The sequence below is a fragment of the Schistocerca nitens genome, chromosome 9 (assembly GCF_023898315.1).
Source record: "Schistocerca nitens isolate TAMUIC-IGC-003100 chromosome 9, iqSchNite1.1, whole genome shotgun sequence".
NCBI classification, from domain to species: domain Eukaryota; kingdom Metazoa; phylum Arthropoda; class Insecta; order Orthoptera; family Acrididae; genus Schistocerca; species Schistocerca nitens.
Genome location: NC_064622.1, coordinates 288,988,765 through 289,006,128, shown reverse-complemented (window position 1 = coordinate 289,006,128; position 17,364 = coordinate 288,988,765). Strand labels below are relative to the sequence as shown.

General features: G+C 41.5%; 1 protein-coding gene across 1 annotated transcript in view; it reads left to right on the top strand.

Annotated features, from left to right (window-relative positions):
* Positions 1-17,364, top strand: part of LOC126202937 (cubilin-like) — a 771,281-nt gene that overhangs the window by 183,739 nt on the left and 570,178 nt on the right. Inside the window, exon 21 of the mRNA XM_049937033.1 lies at positions 8,048-8,213. Within this exon, the coding sequence (XP_049792990.1) occupies positions 8,048-8,213 (166 nt within the window). The remainder of the gene's footprint in view (positions 1-8,047; positions 8,214-17,364) is intronic.

Below are 17,364 nucleotides of genomic sequence, written 5' to 3'. Positions count from 1 at the left end.
CTGCATACCTGGGACAGGCTTGTGCATCAGTTGCAGTTTGTACTGGAAAAAACTTTAATTCAGTTATTAAACTTCTCTGCAGTGACTTTCTGTTCTTCTCAAGCTGAGTTGCTGAGTTGCATATCTTCATGTTGACATTAGGATGGTAATTAAAGCTTCCCCTCACACGTTGAATGTTTTTGGGAGTTTGAACTGAATGTTGTCTAACTGTTCTTGGGCAATCACAGACTGAATTAGGTTTCTGAAAATGTGCTACAGGATGGAGCATCATAGTCAGATGAGGACACTAGCATGCATTGAAGTGCCAATGGTATGCTCTTTGAGTGAGGATGATGGATTTTTGATTTTCAGAATAAAGTTTTATCAATTTTGTGTGCTGTTTAGGACTCAGTCTCTCCTTGGAGTATTTCCCAATGTAGCTCTCAGTCCTGAAAAAGGAAAAAAATGAATTTAAAAACTACAGAAAAGAACTATGAAACACGGGAACCCATGTACAGTGTCTGGACCATCCTGTATTAGTTCCTTCATCAGAGGGAAAAGGGGGATAGGTTGGATATAGTTTGAAAGAAGGGGCAGGTCGCTCAGATTTCAGGATGAGAAATACCCACCTGTTGTGAGGATGAAGGGAAAGAAAGTTGAAAGATGAGGTGTAGAGAAAGTAGGAAGTAAGTCAAAGAGAATATAATGGTACAAACTGTTCTACCTTCATTCCAGTACTGACATAGGAGTAGAGTAAGAAGCAAAAGAAGGATAGAGGAAGTGAAATGAAAAGTGAAGTGAACATTTCAATTAAAAACTGAAAGGAGATTGCAAAAAAACAAGAGAGAGACAGAGAAAAGTGAAGCAGAGGGAGGGAATGATGTTTAAAAATGAATAAAGAAAATATCTGAGTCAATAAGTAAAATATAAAAATATTATGAAAGGGTAGATTGCTGCTCACCACAAAGAGGAAGCACTGAGTCGCAGACAGGCACAATGAAAAGACTGCTGCACAATTCAGATTTTTGTCAAAAGGCCTTCTTTGGAAACAGAAAGCAGACACACATTCACACTTAAGCACAACTCACAGACACATGGACACTGTGGCTTGACTGTGACTGACATGAAAAGCAGTCTGTGTTGAGTGGTGGGGGGTGAGGAAGTGGCATGAGGCAGGGAGGGAGAGTGATAGCAGGGCAGTGGCAGTGGAAGGTTTTGTGCTGCCCATGAGAATGTGAAGGGACATGGTGGAGACAGGATAGGTATGCCAGGTGCAGAGTCAGGACTCTGTACTGAGAGAGATTTGTGGCAGGGGGGGGGGGGGGGGGGGTAAGAAGGAGAATGGGGATCAGAAAAGAGAGAGGTAATAGGAGAGAAGGGGCAAAGTCCTATGTTTGCATTAGGGATATAGAAGGCAGGTGAGCTGCTGGAATGGGAGTGGGGAAATGGATATAGGACTGGGACTAGCAGAGGTTGAGAATGGGGGTTACGGGAACAAAGAGTGTTTTGTTGGGGGAATTCCCATCTGTCCAATTCAGAAAACCTGGTTTTGGTAGGGAGGATCAAGATGATGCAGGCTATGGAAGGATCAAGATGATGCAGCAAGTTCAGCAGAAAGATGGTCTGCAGACAGACAGCTTGTTAATTGTCATGCCCACATAGAAAGCAGCACGTGGTTGCAGCTTAGTTTGTAGATCACATGGGTGCTATCACAGGTGGCCCTGTCTTTGATGGGATAGTAGATGCCTGTGATAGGCCTGAAGTGGGAGGTAGTGGATGTATGTGATAGATCTGCTCGTTACTACAGATGTGCCGACCATGTGTAGCTAAACGATTTGGAAGAGACTTCTTGGCAGGGAGTAAGTGGCAGCTGGAGAAGTGGAGGTATTGTTGGTGATTGGTATGTATGATGTGGATGGAGGTACTGATGTACCCCATCTTTGAGATGGAGGTCAACATCAAGGAAGGTGGCTTATTGGATTGTGGAGGACCAGGTGAAGAGAGTTGGGGAGGAGGTGTTGAAGTTCTGGAGGAATGTGGATAGGGTGTCCTCATCCTTGTTCAAGATCACTAAAATATTGTCAGTGTATCTGAACTAGGTGTGCAATTAGGGATTCTGAATGGTTAGGATGGATTCCGCTAGAATGGTCCGTGAATAGTTTGGGATAGGATGGTGCTACGTGGGTGCCCATTGTTATACCACAGATTTGTTTGTAGATGGTGACTTCAAAGAAGAAGTAAATGTAGGTGAGGGTATAGTTTGTCATGGTGATAGGAAGGAGATTGTACGCTTGGTTTCAGTCGTGTGTTGGGAATAGTAGTGTTCGGTAGTGGCAAGGACATAGACATTGGGGATGTTTGTGTAGAGGTGGCATTGATAGTGATGAGCAGGGTGACAGGCAGTAAAGGAACAGAAACTACGGAGAGTTGGTGGAGGAAATGACTGGTTTCTTTTGCATAGGAGGATAGGTTACATGTAATATGCTGAAGATATGGTCTGTGAGAGCAGAGATTCTCTCAGTGCAGACACAGCAACCGAAAACAGTCAGACCTGTTGGGTGGTTTGGTTTATGGAGTTTAGAAAGCACGGGAAGATATGAGTGAGGAAGTGATAGGGATGAGGACAGTGATAGACTTGTGGGAGAGGGTCTGGGATGGGGCAAAGGATTTGAGGAGGGACTGGAGATCCTCTGGATTTCTAGAATGGGGTCACTGTGGCAGGGTTTGTAGGGGGACAAATCAGACATCTGGTGGAGTCCCTCTGCCAGATGGTCTCTGCAGTGCAAAACCACATGATCTGTGCAGTTCAAAATCACAGTGACGGGGCCTTTGTTCGCAGGTAGGATTATAAGGTCCATATCAGTTTTTAGGTGGTGGGTTTCAGTTCTTTCTGCAGATGTTAGATTGGTTTCCATATTGAGCGATTTTCAGAAGGAGTAAGAGGTAAGATTCTAGGCTTGGAAATTAATAAGGTCTGATTTGGGAGAAATGATAATGGATCACGATTGGGTGGTGGAGTGATCTGAGTCAGGCAGGGTTCAGTATAGGTTTGGGATTGAGTCTGTTTGATAGGATTGGTGGTGAAAAAGTATTTCCATAGTAGGGACTGGGAGAAAGAAGGTCTTCAACAATTCTAGCATGACTAGATTTGGGAGTGGGGCAAGCTTTTGGAAGAGGCTGATGCGTTCTTAGTACTAAGGTTTTTGGAGGAAAGGTTCATGACTGTGTTTTGGGTCTGTTTAGGTTCTTGAATCTGTTCAATGGTGGGAGGGAGTTTCTGAGGATGAGGTAAATGTAGTATGTCTGCGAGGTAGGGTTTGTCAACTATGAAATTATGTGGAAGAGGTTTGGAGGCTCTTGTAGTCTTGGTGGACAGTGGTAGTCCAAGGTGGGATTGGGGGGTGACAGGTTGGAGAGTTTTTTGAGGTGGCATAGTGCATGCTGCTCTATTTCCTCAAGTATAAGAGTATCAGTCCGGGAGATGGATTGCAGGAATTTGGGATTACAGAGCAGGAAATTTTACTGATGGAGAGTTGGTTTGTAAGAATGTCTGGGGCTTTTTGTATGGTTTTGATGGACCAAGTTGATGAGAGCTGTGGTCTGATGAAAATTAAATAGATAGAGGTCATTGTGGAAGGAGGAGCTGCAGCCGGAGATGGGTAATTTGATGGTTAGGCCATTTGGGGTGTTCCCATGAACTAGCCAGTGATGCCAGAACAGGATAACTTTTCTGTATTGACACAGACTAAACTAGCAAGGATCTGTAGGAGAAGAGAAGAAACAGGTAAAAATACGTGGGAAAAATAACAAAAAAGGACAAAATGGATGAAGCATGGAGAAAGAAAGTGAAACCTGAGAGGGTAGGCCTGATAGTGAAAGATGAAAATGAATTTAAATCAGTATGGAACACAATGAGATCAAATAGAAAAATAACTAATAAGTCGATAATAGTGGTATGCAGGGCGGTGGGTGGATAGGTGGGAAGAGAGGGAGTGCAGGTGTAAATGGAATAGATGAGGTCAGTATGTGCATGCTGGAATAAGGGGAGAGAGAGTGGGGATGGGGGTTGGATGCAGAAAATAATGTATGAAAATACACAAGGGTGAAGAAGGTCTAGGAATGATGATATTGGTGGGTAGAATGTGAGGCATGAGATACTGCAACAATCCATGAGGCCACATAACTGTGTGTTGTGTGTAAACTGATCCGTTGATACAGTGTGGCTCAGAAATCAAGAGTGTGTGTGATTTGGAAGGTGACAGTAAAACACAGGAAAGAAGAGAAAGGAAAGGATGGACACTGAGTAAAGTATGTGTGAGAGAACAGTAACAAAGAACGCAGCTGTGAGATGGAAGAAAAGTCAGTGGACAAAATCAAACAATGGGACATACAGGATGGAATAACAAGAATATTATGAAAAGGGTGGACTGCTACTCACCATGTGGAGTAGATAAGCCTTAGTCTGGCACAATGAAAAGATTACAGAACATTTAAGGTTTGGGGAATAGAAAGCTCACACACATTCACACAAGCACAATGCACACACACATGACACACATGACTACTGCGGCCTGACTGCAGACTGCAACTGCATCTGAAATGAGCAACACTCCAGGGTGAGTAGTGAGGGTAAGGAGGAGCCATCAGGCTGGCAGGGAGGTGGATAGCAGACTAGGGCAGGAGAACTGTTGTGCTGCCTTTCAGAGCATGCAGTGACATGTCGAGAACAGGATAGGGATGCTAGATGTGGAGTCGTGACACTTTGCTGGGTGGTGGGGCTGGGAAGAGGGCAGAGGACAGCGAACAGAAAAGGGAGACGGGAGAGAAGTAAAGAAGGGGAAGGGACTAGTAGATGCATTGATGGAATAGAAGGCTTGTGAGGTGTTGGAATGGGAGCAGGGAAGCAGATAGTGGACTGGGACTTGTGAATTTTGAGGTGAGGGTGTTACAGAAACACAAATTATGCTGTGGAGAGAGTTCCCATCTGCACAATTCAGAAAAGCTGGTGTTCACAGTTATGGTCCAGGTAGCACAGGCTGTGAAGCAGGCATTGAAGTGAAGCACTTTGCGTTGTTCAGCATGTTTGAATAGCTTGTTAGTTGTCATGGAAACATTGAAAACAACCTTACATCTGCAGAAAGAAGTGCAACTCACTGCCTGAAAACTTATTCTTGACTTTATTATCCTACCTGTGGACAAAGGCTCCACTGCTATTGTTATGAAGTGCAGGGTTAAATAGCAAAGGGAATCTGCAAGCTGTCAGATACATCCAACTTCAAACCCTGCCACAGTGACTCCATTCCAGAAATCATCCTCCTCAGATCTTTAGGCCCATCACAAAAACTCTTCTATGAATCTGTCTCTTTCTTCACCCCTACCAGTCATCATACTCCTATCCTCTAAATGTTTCCTGAAGCCCATAAACCCAACCACTGAGGAGGGTGGTCTGTTATTGTGCCCCGACAGAGAATCTCTACACATGTGGACCAATACTGCCAGCCTATTAACCATAACCTACCCTCAGACATCAGCCATTTCCTCTGCTGATTCTGCACAGTTCCTAATCCTTTGCCACCCTGCACCCTTCTTTTCACTATTAATGTCACCTACTTCTACACTAAATCCCCAATGCCCAAGGCCATGCCACAGTTGAATGGTACCTTTCCAAACACCCAACTATCTCCAAACCTACAACCTCCTTCATAGCGAACATGACCAACTATAACCTCACCCACAGTTACTTCTGCTATGAAGATATCATCTACAACAAACCTGTAGTACAGCAGCAGGCATCCACAGGGCACTATCATATACCAACATATTAATGGTCCATCTAGAGAAATCCTTCCTCACAACCCCAAAACCCAAATCTCGCAACTGGTTCAGATTCATTGATGACATATACATTCCTCCAGTTCCTCATCACCTTCTCCTCCATTTGCTACACCTGGTCCTCCTCAGCCGTAGCCAGCTTCCTAGAAGTCTACCTTCACCTCAAGTGTGGCTATGTAAGTACCTCTGCCTCCATTAATCATACCAACCACCAACAATACCTCCACTTCATCAGCTGCCACCCATTTCCTACCAAGAAGTCCCTTCCATATGACCTAGCCATGTGTGGTCACCGTATCTGTAGTGATGAGCAGTCCCTTTCCGTATGTTCCAAGCATCTCATTGAGGCATTCACAGACCGACATCGCTCTCTCAGCCTTGTTCAGAAATAAATTTCCAGTGCCTTCTCTCTCCAGTCCCAGAACACCTTCTACGTACCCACAGTCCAGCTGCAAAGAAGCACTTCTCTTGCAACTCAGTACCACCCAGGACAGGAGCAGCCAAATCACATTCTTCGCCAAGGTTTCTACTACCTCTCATTATGTCCTGGAAATGAGGAACATCATACCTACTGTCCTCTCTACCTCTCTCAAAGTGATATTCTGCCAAATACCAAACCAATGCAAAACCTTCGCCCATCCCTACTCCAATCTTGTTTCTAATCCTTGCTCCATGGCTCATGTCTCTTCAGTAGATGTAGATGCAAGGCCTGTCCAATACATCCTTCCTGTCCTGTCACTGGCATCTCCTATCCAATCGAAGGCAGGGTTACCTGTGAAAGCAGCCATGTGATCTACAAACCAAGACACAACCACTGTGTTGGTTTCTATGTGGGCATGGCAGCTAACAAGGTGTCTGTCCACATGAACAGCTACTGCCAAACTGTGGCCAAGAGACTGTGGGACAACCCAGTTGCTGAACATGCTGCCCAAAATTATGTGCTTCACTTCAAAGACTGCTTCACAACCTGCACCATCTGGATTTTTTCTACCAACAGCAGTTTTTCTGAATTTGGCAGGTGGGAACTTTTCCTACAACACAGTCTTCATTCCCACAACACCCATGTCCTCAACCTTCGCTAGTCCCAGCCCTCTATCTACATCCCTGCTCCCACTCCAGCACCTCACATGCCTTCTATTCTGCCAAACACCTACTATTCTTTTCTCTTTCTCTACTTCTCTCCCCTCGCCCTTTTCTGCTGACCTTCCTTCCTATTCTCCACTCCATACTCCCTGCTAGCACAGTATCCTGACTTTGCACATAACATCCATATCCTGTCTCCACCACATCCTTGCACACTCTCAAAGGCAGCACAACACTTTCTCTCACCTCTGCTCTGCTATCCGACCACATCCCTCATCCTTACCATCTCTACTCACCCTGGATTGTTGATCATGGCAGATGCAGCTGCAGTTCGTAGGTGGGCCACAGTGGCCGGAGACAGTGGCCATATGTGTGTGAGTTTTGATTGTGTGAATGTTTGTGTGCTTTCTATTTATGAAGAAGGCCGAAATTAAAAAGAAGGTAAGAAAGTTGTTTCTTGTATCTGTAATGTAAAAGATAGTTAGCATCAGGTAATGTACGTTTTTTTTTTTTTTCTGAGTTCATCCATATCTATTGCAAACATGTATTGTTATCAAGTAAAATGTTGAACAGTGTTTGCATTTGAGGTCCTAAAATGACATGACTGTTCTTGCTGATGTTTTGTCTGTTATGGGAATGGACAGACAATGCAGTAAGACAGGGCCAAATTCTACTATGTTGGTAGTCCAAAGGAATGTAATGGATCTAGGGAATCTAAATACCAACAAAAAAGTTTTATATCTCAAATAGTGCATCTCTAAAAAGTGTGTTGCTTTGAGGCATAATTGTTACATGTGCACACAAACTAGGGATACTGCGTTAGGAAAACACAATGGTTGGCCTGTAATTTTATTAATATTATTATATATTTTAGTCTCAAATCACACTAAAAATGTATAATTTAATGGTTTCAACTTTTTATCAAGTCATTATAAGATGATCTGAATATGTTCTATGGTAATTTGCCAATGAACATGACTGAAGGAGCACTCATAATTTTATGTTTTCGTACCATTTTTGAATCAATGAATTAGTTGATACAAACAATAATTTTAGGAATGTTTACTTGATAATAAATAATTTATGTATTAAGTATTTTTTATGCACTGATAAGTAAATTACTTTAGTAAGTAAATCTTGCCAAATGTTGTAGATTCATGATGGACACAGCAAACAATCTCCATTGATTGGACGATATTGTGGCAGTGCCAACCCACCAACTATTATTTCCACATACAACCATCTTTGGATGGAATTTACTACAGATCAGTCCAGACAAAAGCGTGGATTTTTGGCAAATTACACTACAATAGATACCGGTAAGACCTAGGATTTCCATTAAAATGTTCTTAACTTATAGATTAATTACAGAAACACAGTGATGAGTGACATCTGGCCCATCTTTCCAGATGCCATCCAGAATGGAAATATTACTAATGCTTCCAAATTTGACTGTAGAATTTTTGTTTCCATTAAAATGATTTATTTCAATTAAAAAAAATTGAAGCGCAATATCAGTAATAAGGATATGTGGAGTTTAAACTTGGCAATAATTTTCTCTTGCATCCGAACAAAAATTTTCCATTGTTTTATTTGATATTATTAACTTGAGTTCTCTAGTTCACAGTAATTATCTGTTTTAGGTGGACCTATTTATTTTCAGTCATATGCATTTATTCTTATGATATATTTAACAGTATACTATATACATGTGGTGTCTGTTCTGTCAAACATCAATATTTCGAGGGAGGTACGAACATCATCTGCAAATGGGCATTGAAGAAATTCAGTTGTGAAAGTTGAATATTTGTGCTGGACCAGGACTCAAAACAGGGTTTCCTGCTTTACATGAATGGTCACCTTGACTGCTTTGGCTAACTGAGTATGCTTTCTGTCTGACCCAAATTCTCAGCTTTTTGCACACTACTGAGTAGCATCCCTGTCCATTTACAACATATACTCTCAGAATTTCCTGTATTCCCACAGGGGGTTTGGACCCTATTGTGCATTCTCACTGAGGATATCAGAGCGGTCAAGCTTACAGATATACTACACCCATGCGGTGCCTGTTCTGTTGGACATTTCCGACAGAAGAGACACCACTGTTTCTGATACTATGCCCATAAAAAACATTATTTCAAGGGAGGTACTGAAGTCAGCCACAGTTGGGCACTGAAATAATTCAGTGGCAAAAAGTTGAAAATTTGTGCTGGACTGGGACTTCAAACCAGAGTTCCCACTTCATACAAGTTGTCACCTGAACTGATTCAGCTATCAGATCATACTTTCTATCTGACCCAAATAACTTATTGTGCAGTAGTAAGTAGCATCCCTGTCCATTTACCTCATTTTCTCACAGCATTTCCTGCATTGTCACAAGTGGTTTGAACCCTACTGTTGGTGCACTCACACACAGGATATCAGAAGAGTCAAGCTTACAGGTAAACTATGTATGTGTGGTTTCTGTTGTGTGGGACATGTCTGAGCGCATTTGGTGTGTACGTGGATCTCAGACATGTCCAGCAGAACAGACACCACATGTATATAGTACATCTGTAAGCTTGACTAATCTGATATCCTCAGTGCAGATGCACAATGGGGTCCAAACCTCATGCAGGAAATACTGCACACCTATGAGGTAAATGAGCAGGGATGCTTCTTAGTAATGTGCAATAAGTTGAGAATTTGGGTTGGATGTAAAGTGCATTCTGATAACTGAAGTGATTAAGGCAGTTCTTGCTTAAAGTGGGAAATCCGGGTTCGAGTCTCAGTCCAGCATGTTTTCAGCTTTCACCATTTATTTCAATGCGCAATTGCTGGTGATGTTGGTACTTTCCTCAAAATATTGATCTTTACAGCCACTGTATCAAAACCAGTTGTTGTTGGCAACTCCCTTGAAATCTTGGTATTTAATGCAGCTGTACAAAAAACAGTGGTGCCCCTGATGGTGGTATCTCCCTCGCAAAACTGATATTTATGGCCACTGTATCAAAAACATTATATATTGTATTTGTAAGCTTGATTACTCGGATATCCTCAGTGTGAGGGCCCAGACCTCTTGTGGGAATGCAGGAAGTGCAGCAGTCATATGAGGTAAATGTACAGGGATGCTATTTAATAGGGTGTGGTAAGTTGACAGTTTGGGTTGGATGGGCAACACACTCAGGTAGCCTAAGCAGTTAAGGCAATGGTCGTGTAAAGTGGGAATTTGGGGTTTGACTTCAAGTCCAGCACAAATCTTCAACTGCCACCATTGAATTATTCAGAGCCCATTTGTGACTGATAGTGGTACTTCCTTCAAAATATTGATATTTAACATTTCTGTTACTGCATAGTCACTTTGAAATTGTGCCTGTCCAGCTTCAGTTTCCTTAAAGACATCATCCTTATCAGTTTATATTGAAACATTTGTTTCCTCTCCTTTTCTTTCAGCCAGTCAAGAAAAAAATGACTACAAAAAATGTTTTGAGCAGTGAAAGTACCAATGGGACACATGTATTAATTGTAATGGACAGTATTTTGAAGGAGATAAGATTTTTATTTATGTATTTTATATGCCTTTTTGTATAATCTAGTATCACTTTGCAAGCTCAAGTATTTGTTAGAAGATTTGTTTCAATCCTATCCAAAAAATAGTTCTCGGAATCTGGAAAGTTTGCTAGTTACATTTCTCTTCTTTAGTAATATTCATTGTATTAAAGATTATGAAGAAAAAGTCTTGACTTTCTGTGCCCAAACTATTAATGTAAAAACACACATGCTAATAATTTACAAACCACCAACAATGTACAACAAATTTCAACCAAGACCTAGAGTGAAGAGTTTAAAATTACTGTGCTTTCATGTTCAGAACGTAAGTGTACTATTTTTAAAAGCACAAACCATCATTTGACTGTGTATTATTAAATGGGAGGGTAGAGAAAAAGGTAACATTGCCCTGACAGAGTTTGTGTAGTACGCCTTTCCACCGCTAGGCATATATAGTGCAACTCATTGCCAGTCCAGTGCCACCTGTGTTATCAACCTGCCTTGTTCTCTTCATCTGCAGCGACTGTCTTTGCAAGCACTGTTTTGTTTTCGTTTTGTTTTTTATGATGGTAAGTTTAAGTGAACAAAGTGCAACTGTAAAATTTTGTTTTCTACTCAGTAAAAATGCTGCTGAAAGTGTTTTAATGTTGAAAACAGCTTACCGAGATGATGCTATGTGAAAAACTCATGTGTACGAATGGTTTGCTGGATTTAAAATGGCGACATGTCGATTGATGACAAACCCCATTCACAACGTTCATCAACTGCCTGATTCAACGAAAATATTGAAAAAATTGGAGAGCTTGTGCTCACAGACTGTTGGCAGATAATCAGACCTTTTATTTGGAAGTTTTAAGAAGACAACACAACAGTCTTCATCAAAAAAGACCTGATTTGTGGCAAACAGGAGACTGGTTCTTCCACTACGACAAGGCACCTGCACACACACAGCCATGTCTGTTAAACAGTTTTTGTCCAAGAATGGTATGGTTCTGCTGCCCCAAACAACTTACTTGTCTGACCTGGCTCAATGAGACTTTTTCTTATTTCCACACATGAAAAGGGGCATGAAAGAACAGTGATTTGACAACATTGAAGAAGTCAAGAAAAAAATGTCTACAAAAAAGTTTTGAACAGTGAAAGCACCAATGGGACAAATGTATTGATTGTAATTGACAGTATTTTGAAGGAGATAAGATTTTTATTTATTTATTTTTTTGAGGGGGGGGGGGGACGGACGGACGATGACACTCCCTTGTGTTTAACTTTTGTACATCCATATTTTGGCTTTTATGCCATTATCAGATACAATGCTAAAAGTTATTAGACCACTATTGAGTCATGTATGTTAAGGCAGTCCAAAGGAGGTAACAAGGATAACACATATCGTTATGATGTAACTATCAAGGAATGTCAACAGTTACATCTTAAAGACGTGTTAGCCTTATTTACCTGTTTTGGACTGCCTTAACAGACATGACTTAATAATGGTCTAACAATGTTTAGTACTGTCCTTGATAATGGCATAAAAGCTGAAATCTGGATAGTACAAAACATAAATATAATAGTACACAGTCAAATAATGGTTTACTCTTTTAAAAAGTATTGCATGACTGTGACTCAGCACTATCAAAAACTTTTTAAGTGTGCTGTATTTTTTTAAATCTTTTTCAGAAAAAGTGTATTTAAAAAAAGTACAGGGTATTGTTGATACACATGTTAACTGTTTTTACACAAAATTGACGTCCTGTTCACAGCTTGTGGTGAGCCATGACACAAGCTTCTTTATGTCCTCAGAGAATTTTACCATCAGTTCCTTCCCCCGCTTCGGGACCTCTGTCTCCACCTATTCATTGCTTAAAAATTTAATTACACTCATATACACCTTGAGGGAGATAAGAAGATGAGAGAATAAGCTTATCCATTATGGATGTTTAACAATCCGTGACTGTTTATTTGATGTAAACACAGAAAACTACAACCAGTCACTTTTATGAAATAGTTATTTGTTCAATAAACCAGTTCTCAGACCTTATCAGCCTCAATTTCAGTTGGTGCATAGGATGGTACATGACTGTTTCAAAGCATAGTGCATGGTACTGGCTGTGTGACAAGAAGGTGGAACATGCTTTTTGATACATCACCAAGAGTGTTGTATGTGTGGTGATTTGGATCCAAAAATGAAATGTGTACCTAACACAACAGTATTGGTGATTTTGTGTTAATATCCATCTATCAGCCTCCAATTTGATGGACTTGCTTTTTGCAGGATATGCATGTATATACACCATAGTTATGAAACTTTGCCAGCATCCAGCATGTGCTGTACGACTGTTGGTTGTTACAAAGATCTTTATACAAAAATATAACATAGGCATGCATGGCTCAGAGACATTATTTGCTTTTGTTTGCATGTAATGAAATGTTATCAAAATTGTCATTAACATGAATGCTCAGAAATAAAATAATAAAACGTTTCCAGAGAATTGCAACTATTTGTATGACCATGAACTTTACATTTAAAAACAAGAACAATACATCAAATGAACTGCTAACTTATTTCTGTTCTTGCAGTAACATGATCTGGAGTATTAGTAAAGACAGATTCTGTTTATTGCAGCTAAAGGCAATATCCATTAACAACACAAGCCACCCATACTGTCTCAGTAAGTACACAACTGATTTTTGGAGTCAAGTCACCACATAAATAATAATCATGGTGATATATTAAAGCATGTCACATCTTCTTGCCATAGAGCCAGCACCTAGCATTACTCTTTTAAATAGTCATGTCTAGAGATGAGCCTGAAAAGATTTGAAAACTGGTTTATGGAATAAATAAGTATTTCAGTAAAGTGACTGGTTACAGTTTTCTGCATTTATATTGAGTAAAAGGTGACGGGTTTTTAAACATCCATAATGGATAAGCTTATCTGTCATCTTTTCACCTCCCTGAAGGACACATGAAAGGAATTAAATTTTTAACCAATGAACAGGTGGAGAAGGAGGTTCTGAAATGGGGGAAGAAGTTTGTTGGAGAGTTCTTCGAGGATTCCATAAAGAAGCTTGTGTCGAGGCTCACCACATGCATTGAAAGGGGTGGTAATTATGTGGAAGTTACAGGTTTTTGTATTTGTATTGAAAAGATGATAATCTGGATGTGCCAACTCAGGGAAATGTGGATGGTAGTTCAAAATATCCCTGCATGAATCCAAGAGCGCCATGATGGCTAAGGCTGTGTAAGGACAGGCATTATTGTGCAATAAGCACACTCCTCATCTCAGTATTCCCCTACTTTTGTTTTGAATGCTCCTTTTGAGTATTTTTTTGGGTTTCAAAATATTGTTGTGTATGACCAAAATGATGCCTTTTCAGTGCCAAAGCACTGAGGCCATGTTTTTTTGCCCAAAATTGTGGTTTGGAACTTTTTGACATATGCATTTGATGTAACACCACTGTGATGACTGTCTTTTTGTCTCCAGAGTTTAATGAGCCACCCACATTTCATCTCCAGCCACAGTAGAGATCAGAAAATCCTCACCTTCCATTTTAAGATTCAATGAAGAAACTCGCAGGTGCTACTGACCATATTTTTCTTGTGCTGCCGTGTCACCGCTTTTGGGAACCATCTTGTGTACCATTTTTGGTATTCCAGCATTGTTACTAGTGTCTTGTATAAGAGATTTCTGGAGTATAGTGGAAAATATTGAAAAAAATTTCATTCACTATTAATCAGCTGTCTTCATGAACAGTTTCCCCAATTTTTTGCACCAACTCATCAGCCAAAATAGAAGGTCTTCCACTCCTCTGTTCATCATGAACATATGTTTTGCCTCCACTAAACTCTCCACATCACTTAAACACACTCATTCTGTTCATAATACCATTATCATAAATCACTTTCATTCATGAAAACATTCCAGTAAACGTTATTTCTTCAATGAATAGAAGTGGATAAGAGCATGTGGCTTGCACATGATGGTATTTCTTACCAACATCTTTCACACAACCGGACACTACAACATGAATTTATCTACTACTGTATTCCAGCAATGCTCGCTCTGGTCAGAGGATTTCCCCCTACCACTCAGTGTTGCCAACCCTCCAAAAACAAGAAACACAGCCAGTTAAGGTCACAGCATACTTACTTTCTGAACATGCCTCATACGATTGCCTTTCCTTAACATATCTTCTAACTGAACTCGTAGGGTCAATATTGCCTTGTGTTATTGCATATTTATGGTATTCAGACCGATCTTCTGTGAGGTCCCCTTCTTCTCCCAGTTTTTCCATTCTTCTGTAACAAATTCGTGTTAGTATTTTGTAACCATGATCTATTAAACTGATAGTTCACTAATATTCACACCTGTCAACATGTGTTCTGCTTGGGTTTGGAATTGTTACATTCTTCTGGCATTGTTAGATTTTTCTTAATGTCTAATGGTGTTTCACCTGTGTCATACATGTTGCACACAAGGCAGAATATTTTTGTCATGGTTGGCTCTTCCAAGGATATCAGTAGTTTTGGCATAGTGTAGTCTACTCCAGAGGCCTTAATTTGACTTAGGTCTTTAGTGCTCTGTCGAATTCTTCTTGGAGTATCCTATCTTCAATCTTATGTTCATGTACATGCTCTTTCCTTTCTGCAGTATTGCCTTCAAGTTCGTTTTCCATATATAGTCTCTCTATATACTCCTTCAAACTTTCAGATTTTTCTTCTTTACTTTATACTGATTTCCCCTCTGAGCTGTTGTGGTCATACAGTTGTATCTCTTTTCTCCAAATGCCTCCTTAATATTTTTATAGGCTCCATCTAACTTCCTCCTGGTGATACTCGCCATATAACGGAGATGCTTAGTCACATGTAGGCACAACAAAAAGACGGTCACAAAATAAGCTTTTGGCAAACAAGGTCTTTGTTGAAAATAGATGACAGACACACACATACACACACGCACAGACACAGACACACATACACACACACACGCAAACACAAATGCAACTCACACACACATGACTGAAGCCTCTGGCACCAGCAGTCCATGATACGAGTGCAACTGGGTGGGGGTTAGGAGGAGGCTGGGGCAGGGAGGGGGAGAGATAGCAGGGTAGTGGTGGGGGACAATGAAGTGCTGCTGCAGAGCATTCAAAGACGAGGTGGAGAGAGGGTAGGGCAGCTTGATGCAGTTGGGAGGTTAGACAGAGGGCAGCAGGGTGGTGGGGAGTAGGGGGGGGGAGGGGGTAGTAGAAAAGGAGAGAATTAAAAGGACTGGGTGTGTTGGTAGAATGAGAACTGTGTACTGTTGGAATGGGAACAGGGAAGGGGCTGGATGGATTAGAAAAAGACTAACGAAGATTGGGGCCAGGAGGGTTATGGGAACGTAGGATCTATTGCAGGGAGACTTCCCACCTGCACAATTCAGAAAAGCTAGTGTTGGTGGGAAAGATCCATATTGCACAAGCTCTGAAACAGTCACTCAAATGAAGAATGTGATGTTGGGCAATGTGTTCAGCAACAGATTGGCCCACTTGTTTCTTGCCCACAGTTTGAAGGTGGCCATTCATGTGGACAGACAGCTTGTTAGTTGTCGTGCCCACATAGAGTGCAGCACAGTGGTTACAGCTTAGCTTGTATATGACATGACTGTTTTCTCAGGTAGCCCTGCCTTTGATGGGATAGGTGATGCTTGTGACCAGACTGGAGTAGGTGGTGGTGGTAGGATTGGTGGGACAGGTCTTGCATCTATGTCTATTACAAGGGTATGAACCCTGAGGTAAGGGGTTGGGAGCAGGGGTTGTGTAAGGATGGAGGAGTATATTGTATAGGTTCGGTGGACGGTGGAATACTACTGTGGGAGGGGTGGTAAGGATTGTGGGCAGGGTAATTCTCATTTCACCGCACAATGAGAGGTAGTTGAAACCCTAGCAGAGAATGCAGTTTAGTTGCTCCAGTCCTGGGTGCTACTGAGTTATGAGAGGAATGCTTCTCTGTGGCCAGACGGTGAGACTTCGGGAGGTTGTGGGAGACCGAAGAGATAAGGCACAGGAGACTTGTTTTAGTACAAGGTTGGGAGGATAATTACGGTCTTTGAAGGCCTCAGTGAGCCCCTCAGTATATTTCGAGAATGACTACTTGCCACTTCAGATGTGATGACCACGGGTGGCTAGGCAGTATGGAAGGGACTTCTTGGTATGGAACAGGTGGTAGCTGTCAAAGTGGAGGTATTGCATTTGGTTAGTAGGTTTAACGTGGACAGAGGTGCTGATGTAGCCATCTTTGAGGTTGACGTCAACATCTAGGAAGGTGGTTTGTTGGGTTGTGTAGGACCAGGTAAAGCAAATGGGGAAGAAGATGTCGAGGTTGTGGAGGAATGTGGATAGGGTGTCATCATCCTCAATTGAGATCACAAAAACGTCATCAGTGAATCTGAACCAGATAAGTGGTTTAAGATTCTGGGTGTTTAGGAAGGATTCCCCTAGACGGCCCATGAATAGGTTGGCTTAGGAAGGTGCCACATGGGTGTCCATAGCCATAGCCCAGATTTGTTTGCAGGTAATGCCTTCAAAGGAGAACTAATTGTGGTCGAGGATATAGTTGTTCATGCCGACTATGAAGGAGGTTGTTGGTTTGGAGCCGGCTGGAGTGGCCGAGCGGTTCTAGGCGCTACAGTCTGGAACCGCGCGACCGCTACAGTCGCAGGTTCGAATCCTACCTTGGGCACGGATGTTAGTGGCACTAAAGTTAGTATCCAGTCCTTAGCGAATGAGGCAGGAACTGAAATTGAGGGCAGCAAAGCAAAAGCTGAAATGCTTAACTCCATTTTCAAATGCTCCTTTATAAAGGAAAACCCAGGAGAACTGCTCCTGTTTAATCCTCATATGACTGAAAAGATGAACGAAATAAGTGTTAGTGTTAGTGGTGTTGGGAAACAGCTGAAATAA